Source organism: Olea europaea, unplaced genomic scaffold (assembly GCF_002742605.1).
Source record: "Olea europaea var. sylvestris unplaced genomic scaffold, O_europaea_v1 scaffold1650, whole genome shotgun sequence".
Taxonomy (NCBI): Eukaryota; Viridiplantae; Streptophyta; class Magnoliopsida; order Lamiales; family Oleaceae; genus Olea; species Olea europaea.
The window spans coordinates 33,706-41,181 of record NW_019234158.1 but is presented as its reverse complement, the minus strand read 5'-3'; the positions used below and the strand labels follow the sequence as shown (position 1 = coordinate 41,181).

Here is a 7,476-nt window from a genome sequence, read left to right as displayed (position 1 = left end):
CTCCCAGTGGCGTTCAGCCTCGCCAAAGGGAGGCAAGTGGCGTGCGCCTCAGAGTTCCAGAGAGGTGGCCCAGGGATGGGACGCTGACCTCTCCTCCGAGGTGACAATGCTTCCCAGCATGGTGGATGGTTCATCCATGTTGAGGCTTCTTCTAGTGGCGTTCAGCCTCGTCAAAGGGAGGTAAGTGGCGTGCGCCTCGAAGTTCAAGCGAGGTGGCCCAGAGATGGGACGCTGACTTCTCCTCCGAGGTGACGACGTAGTGCGAGACTTGAGTTCAATCATGGACAATTTTATTGAATCATGGAAATGTTACATGAGCTGGGAAAGATCGTCCAGCGAGGTAGTACATTCATTGATAATAGATTCGAAGGTGCTAAATGTTCCATGGACGGGGTTGTGCCTTGCCGTCCATGTCTTCAATTCGATATGTCCTAGGTCGGATCTCCTTCTTGATTCTACACAGGCCTTCCCAATTCAGACCTAAGGTACCGGTGCCTGGTTCCTTGGAGGAGAGGAAGACTCTCCTAAGGACCAGGTCGTTGATTCGAAACGACCTATTCCTCACCTTTAAGTTGAAGTACTTCTTCATCTTTCTTTGATATGTGGCGAGCTTCAGCTGGGCGTCATCCCTTCTTTCCTCAATAAAGTCGAGGTCAAACCTCAGGAGCTCGTCATTTGTTATTTCACTGAAGTGCAGATGTCGTGGAGATGGAAGTCCGACCTCGACGGGGCTCATTGCCTTAGTTCCGTATGCCATGAGGAAAGGTGTTTCCCCTATGGGGGTCTTCGTAGTGGTTCGGATTGTCCAAAGCACTTGTAGTAGCTCATCCACCCAGGCTCCTTTTAACACATCAAGCTTCCTTTTCAGGACATGTTTGATGGTCTTGTTTACAGCCTCAACTTGGCCATTTTCTTGTGGGTGGTGAGGTGTGGAGAAGTGCTTCTTGATGCCAAGTTCTTCACACATACTTTTGACCTTCTTGTTGTCGAACTGTTTACCATTGTCTAAGACGATTGAGTAGAGAATCCCGAACCGACATATAATGTTTTTCCACAAGAACTTGAAAGTGTTTGCCTCTATGATTTTTGCCAGTGGTTCAACCTCAACTAGAGCTGTAAGCAAAAATTGAAAAATTGAACCGAAACCGCATTTTAGAAATCGTCAGTTTAGTGCCACGTGGACCTGGTCAACGAAATGGTTTTGAACCAAACCAAACCGGTAAAAATGGTTTGGTTTAGGTTTGAAAATTTTAATTATGGTTTAAAGCCAAACCGGACTGGAAAAAATTATATTTAAATAAAAAAATGGAGTTTTTTGAAAATTCATCCAAATATGTAAAATTCAATAGTTTACCATTTGTGGGTATTTTGTCAATTTCTAATTTTCTAATACATATATATTATTATTACCTAATAATCCTAATTTATATATAATAATCTCAAAACTAATATAATCTATCAAAAGCTCTTTTCCTCTTTAGAATTCAAAGGAACTCCAACCGACACCTGACACAGTCTTGAGCCACCGTCACCACACACACTTCTTCTTCAGATTTTTTACGCCACTTCAAATTTGAATTGTAGTCTGTTAAACCAAATCGGAAACAAAGAGATCATATGCTTTCGATGATAATATTTGCTACAAATAAAGTTTCAAATCAATCATTTTTTTGAGTAAATTGAGGTAAGAATCTGAAATTAAATGCGTTTCGTAACAACATACAAGCGTAAGCTTGTGTATTTGCTACGTTAAGATATTATAAATATCTGATTTATTATTGTGGTTGGTTACTCTCTTTGTCTAATCAGTAACATTTTTTTCAGATATGATGATCATGAGGTCTTGTTGGATATCATTATATTTTTTGAGCCTTATATCTCGTTTAGTAGACTTGTATTGTAATGTAATCATAACGTCATTAGCCTAAAAAGGTGAACAAAAATGAAAAAACTATGTTTTAGTTTATTGTAATTTCACTTTGGTTTAGTAGATATTTAAATTTACAGTAGATATAGTAACCCCTATTCGAACCATATTTTTCATGTTATCATAATGAGGAAATTGACCGTTGGAGAGGAGGTTGGGTCCCACACACGAAACATCAGGTCAACAAATGCGGTTAGACTTGTGGGATAATGATCCAAAATTTTATTTTTTTGTCCCAAAAATTTGGTTCAAACAAGGGTTTAGATTGTTTTAGATTTATTGTCAGTAAAATATAAATATATATTGAATTCAATGAATTAATATCATAAAAGTAGACAGACAAAAAAATATGACGAAATTGACCGTTTAAAATCGGACCAAACCGTTAGGTTTAGGTTTGAGTTTTTTCAAACCGTTCAAAATTGTTTGGTTTAGGTTTGAGTTTTTCTCAAACAGGTTTAAATGGTTTGATTTGAAAATTTGTCAAAAATTGGTAAAACCAGACCGCTTACACCCCTAGCCTCAATCCACTTCGTGAAATAATCAATGGCCACAATTGCAAAGCTCACGCCTCCTCTGCCTTTTGGTAGAGGACCTATGAGGTCCATACCCCACTTCGAGAAAGGCCAGGGGCTGGAAACCGCGGTCAAATCTTGCGATGGTTGTTTTTGGATAGGAGAGAATCGTTGGCATTTGTCACATTTTCGTACAAACTGGAGGGCGTCCTTTTTCAAGGTAGGCTAATAGTACCCCTGTCTCAGTAATTTTTGCGCCAAAGATAGACCTCCAGAGTGGTTACCGCAAACTCCCTCGTGGACTTCCCTTAAGATGGAGGTAGCCTCTTCTCCTCCCACGCATCGAAGGAGTGGAGAGGAGAAGCTCCTCTTGTAGAGTACATCATCAATGAAGATGAAATGAGCTGACCTCCTCCTTAGCTTGTAAGCTTCATGCTTATTAGTGGGAAGTACCTGGTCTTTTAGTTAGGCTACGATGGGCTGCATCCATGTAGGAGTCCCGGCCACCCACATCACATTGGGGGCCTCAGTTGATGGTATGAGGAGGTGCTCTATTGGACTACTGTGAGTAGTTCGGAGTCCTTGCCACTAGCAAGTTTGGAGAGAGCATCCGCATGTGCATTTTCATCGTGGGGGATTTGGATCAACTCAAACTTTTTAAAGGATGAGACAAGGTTCATCACCATTTTCAAGTAGGAGGCCATGGTTTTATCTTTGGCTAAGAAGTTACTGTTTACCTGGCTAACGACCAGTTGGGAGTCGCTACTAATAAGTAGCCTCTTCACTTGCATTTCTCTGGCTAATCTGAGGCCCGCAAGAAGTGCCTCATATTCTGCCACATTGTTGGTGGCCTTGAACCCGAACCTCACAACTGAGTTCAACTTGTGACCTTCCGGGCTGATGAGGACAACTCCGGCACCTGAACTGGTGTCCCTAGCCGATCCATCCACGAATAAGTTCCACGTAGGGAGCTCGGCATTTTCCATGATTTCATCCACCTCGGGTAAATTGGCAAATTCTGCCACAAAATCAGCCAAGGCTTGGCCCTTGATGGCCGCCCTAGCCTTCAACACGAGGTCAAATTCACTTAGCTCCACTGCCCATTTCAATAATCTTCTTGAGGCATCGGGCTTTTGAAGTACCTGTCTCAGGGGAAGGTTTGTTAGCACATGTATGGTGTGGGCTTGAAAATAGGTCCTCAATTTCCTGGAAGCCGTGATCAAGGCCAAAGCGAGCTTCTCCATATCATGGTAACGGGTTTTCGGTGATAGTAGTGCTTTATTTGTATAGTATACGGGGAGTTGGGTGGTCCATTCTTCTCGGATTAGAACTGCACTGATGGCCTCATTGGAGACGGCCAAATACAGCTGAAGAATCTCGCCGGGCTTCGATTTGGAGAGAAGGAGGGCTTGCCCTAGGTGCCCTTTCAGGCGCTGGAAGGCCTCTTCACATTTCTCGATCCATTTGAATTTCTTCCCAGCTTTCAACACTTTGAAAAATGGGAGGCATTTGTCTGTAGCTTTGGAGACGAAGCGACTAAGTGCGGCCACTCGCCCAGTTAAGCTTTGTACCTCTTTTGGCTTTTAGGGGACCTTATCTTGCGTAGGACCTCAATCTTCTCAGGGGCGGCTTCAATTCCGCGTTGGTTGACCATATATCCTAAGAATTTTTTGAAGGCAACCCCAAAAGCGTACTTGAGGGGGTTGAGCACGTCACGTGGTCCCCAGCTTCCATACTTTTCACATGCATGTCGTCTACGTAGACCTCCATTGTCTTGCCGATGAGGTCTACAAACAGTTTGTTGACGAGCCTTTGATATGTGGTCCCGGCGTTTTTCAACCCGAGGGACATCATCTTATAGCAGTAAAGGCCTTTGTCTGTGATAAAAGAGATGTGTTCTTCATCAACCGGGTGCATGGGAATTTAGTTGTAGCAGGAGTATGCGTCCATGAAGCTCAACAACTCGTGCCCAGCTGTGGAATCTACCAGTTGATCAATCCTTGGGAGTGGAAAGCTATCCTTCAGGTAAGCTTTGTTGAGGTTAGTGAAATCAATGCATACCCTACACTTTCCGTTGTGTTTCTTCACTAAAATCGGATTGGAGACCCACCTCGGATAGGTAGCCTCCCTGATGAAGCCATTTTGGATGAGCTTCTGAACCTCTTCCTTCAGGGCCTCATACCTCTCAGGGTTAAGGGCTCTTCTCTTTTTTCTGTGCGGGGGCAACCTTAGGATCAATTTTCAAGTGGTGACAACTGACCTTGGGGTCTATACCTACCATGTCCTTATGTCTCCAAGCAAAGACATCAAGGTTCCTACTTAAGAAACCCTTGATCTTTTCTTTCAAACTGTTGGACAAGCCTTTTCCCACTTTCAATAATTTGGATGGGTCTTGGGGGTCCACCGAGAAGCTTTCAAGTTCCTCAACTGGGGATGCTTGAGGTTCGTGTTCAATTATGCGGCGGTCAATCTCATCGATAACTAATATTTTCAGCATGGGTGGTGCGTCAATCATTTCCACATCTTTCGGTTCGGAGGGAGCATCACCTGGGACATCAGTCATGACTATGTCTACGATAATCACATGGACGTCCCGGGGCTCTACCTTTCTGATAGAGCTTAGATAGCACTCTCTCGAGCCTCTTTGATCGCCTCTCACCGTTGCTACCCCATTTTCCATCGAAAATTTCATGCATAGGTGGTGGATGGAGGTGACGGCTCCCAATTTCTTTAGAGCTAGCCTACCCAATACTCCGTGGTAGACCGATCGACTATCAACAATGAGGAACTCCATAAAGTTCATTGCGGTTTGGGGAGACTCCCCCATCTCCACTGCAAGGGTGATCTTTCCTCTCGGAGTGATGCTATCTCCAGTAAATCCGTACAAGGGAGTAGTGGTGGGCGTCAACTTATGGTCCAGTATCATCTTGTCAAAGGTGGACCCGAATAGGATGTTAACAGAGCTACCGTTGTCAAGTAGCATTCATTTGAGTCCATTCCGAGCTATGACCGCTCTCACCACAAGTGTATCGCAGTGGGGGTAGTGAATCCCTTCAGCATCCTCCTGGGTGAAGACAATAGGTAGAACTTGATTCCTTCGGCAGCTATGGTCCACAATATAGCTGGTAAGTGGGGGGCGCTTAGCTTCACGGGCATATTTCCTTTAGCGTTCCTCGTTTCACCGCCCACATATGGGCCTCTAAATATGGTATCCACCTCGTGGATAGGGGCCTCATCCTGAGTTTGCCGACTTCTCCGGTGTCTGCGTGCTTTCCTGGGCCTCTCTGCATCGTACTTCCTTCATCCCGGGGAAACATCCCTTTGACGAGAAGCGGTCTCTTCACGCTCAGGTCGGTTGTCATACCTAGGTGGGGGCCTGTTTGCCTGGGGCGATTCATTTCTATCCCTGGGGGTTTCTGCTGGGTACGGTGAGCATAGTCTCGACAATTTGCTGTGTCGTGGCCATAGGACCGGTGGTATATGCAGTATCTGGGGGGTTCGGATTTGACCTATTTCTAGGTCCCGAACCCCGACCTCGGCCTGTCATCCTGCGGGATCCTTGCAGAGTTCTCATCTGCTGGGTGTCAGTGACTGGGTTGATATCCTCATATGCCAAGGTCAAAACTGCGTTCAAAGTGGTAGTGGTAAGTGCTTGCCCAAAACTCTCATTCCCAGCTTGGTTCATTTGGTAATCCATCAAGTGGGAGGTCGACCCTCTAGCATTCTGTCTTTGTCGAGGTGGGAGGCCTCTACTTGCCCTATTCCTATGCTCAATCAATTCTTCATTGATGATCTCCCATCTCGGCATCTTGAGCAGGGCGTCATAGGTGGTGGGTTTTTGATTTTGCACGTCCCTCCAAAACATGGTGTTCATGTTCAAGCCTTCTCTCAATGCAAATAACGCCTTACGATCGGTGACTTGCACACAGTACATCATCTTATAAGTGAAGCGTGATAGGAAGCTCTTCAGGGACTCCCTATGTGTCTGTCTCATGTTTTGGGGGCGTTGGATGAAAGCCTTTCTCTCTTTGCTCACAGCGAACCTCTTCAAGAAGGTGGTTTTGAATTCGGGCCAACTTCTTATGCTCCCAAGTGGTAACCTACTATACCAAATCTCAGCTGCTCTGCTAAGTGTTAAGTGGAAAGCTCTGCATTTCATAGCTGGGGTGGCTCCCCTTAGGCTCATGTGAGTTTTGTAAGCGTTCAGGTGCTTCTCAAGGTCATCTCTTCCGTCATACTTTAGTATCTTGGGCATAACGTAGTGGTTCGGGACCTGGGCACTCCTTAGTTCCCTCGAGAATGGCAGGTTCTCATCATCATCATCCAAGTTACAGGACCTCTGCTGCTCATCTGAATCATTTTCTTCAGCCTCATACCTTGGTGGTTAGTGAGAGGTTCTGGGATGATTCCTAGCCTCCTCTTCCTCTTTGGTGCCTATTTCTAGGCTGTGCAGCACGAGGGGCATTTTCGTGCCTTTCTTTCGGTTGTTGAGCCATTGGATGTGGGGGCTATGGCCTTGTCCAAGGCTCGTGGGGCTATTGTTTCCTGGGCCTCAGTTCTGCAGGGCTGATTCAGTCAAATACACTACCTAACCTCTTATGTCTTTGCTCTTGCTCATATGAAGGTGAGAAGTTATCATGGTTCAAAGGGACCTTGATGGGTCGCCCAGAAGCGTAGTTAGAAGAAACATCAACTTCCACTTTCCTTTCAAATGGACTTCTACCTCAGCTATAGTCTGACGAGGCAACTCTCTGACTTTGAACCTCATCTTCTTGCTGGTAGTGCCCTTGGAGGCGTATGGAGGAATAGGAAAGCCCCCCTGGCCTTGCATTTGGGCCATAAGTTCCCTCATAGCCATGTTCTGGCTAGTAATGTCCCTCATGTTGGCTGCCATGGTGGCCATTTCTCTTGATAATCGGGTTGTCACTTGCATGCCACCTCGTCTATGGTGGTGGTGGAGTCGATGCTGAACTGCTGGGACAGCTGCTGGAGGGGGCACACCTGCGTTTTCTCTTACCCTCCTGGGGGGCGTGC

General features: G+C 45.6%; 2 protein-coding genes across 2 annotated transcripts; both read right to left on the bottom strand.

Moving 5' to 3' along the window:
• Nucleotides 1-2,667: 2,667 nt before the first annotated feature.
• LOC111377401 lies at nucleotides 2,668-4,359 on the bottom strand. The gene is made up of 4 exons (XM_023000495.1): nucleotides 4,179-4,359; nucleotides 3,585-3,931; nucleotides 3,006-3,506; nucleotides 2,668-2,811 (listed from the first exon to the last, which is right to left on the bottom strand). Exons 1-4 carry the CDS (start codon nucleotides 4,357-4,359, stop codon nucleotides 2,668-2,670), a joined length of 1,173 nt encoding a protein of 390 aa, XP_022856263.1.
• A 6-nt stretch (nucleotides 4,360-4,365) lies between these two features.
• Nucleotides 4,366-5,425, bottom strand: LOC111377400. The gene is made up of 2 exons (XM_023000494.1): nucleotides 4,703-5,425; nucleotides 4,366-4,461 (listed from the first exon to the last, which is right to left on the bottom strand). The coding sequence occupies exons 1-2, from the start codon at nucleotides 5,423-5,425 to the stop codon at nucleotides 4,366-4,368; spliced, it is 819 nt and encodes a 272-aa protein (XP_022856262.1).
• Between the last annotated feature and the right edge of the window lie 2,051 nt (nucleotides 5,426-7,476).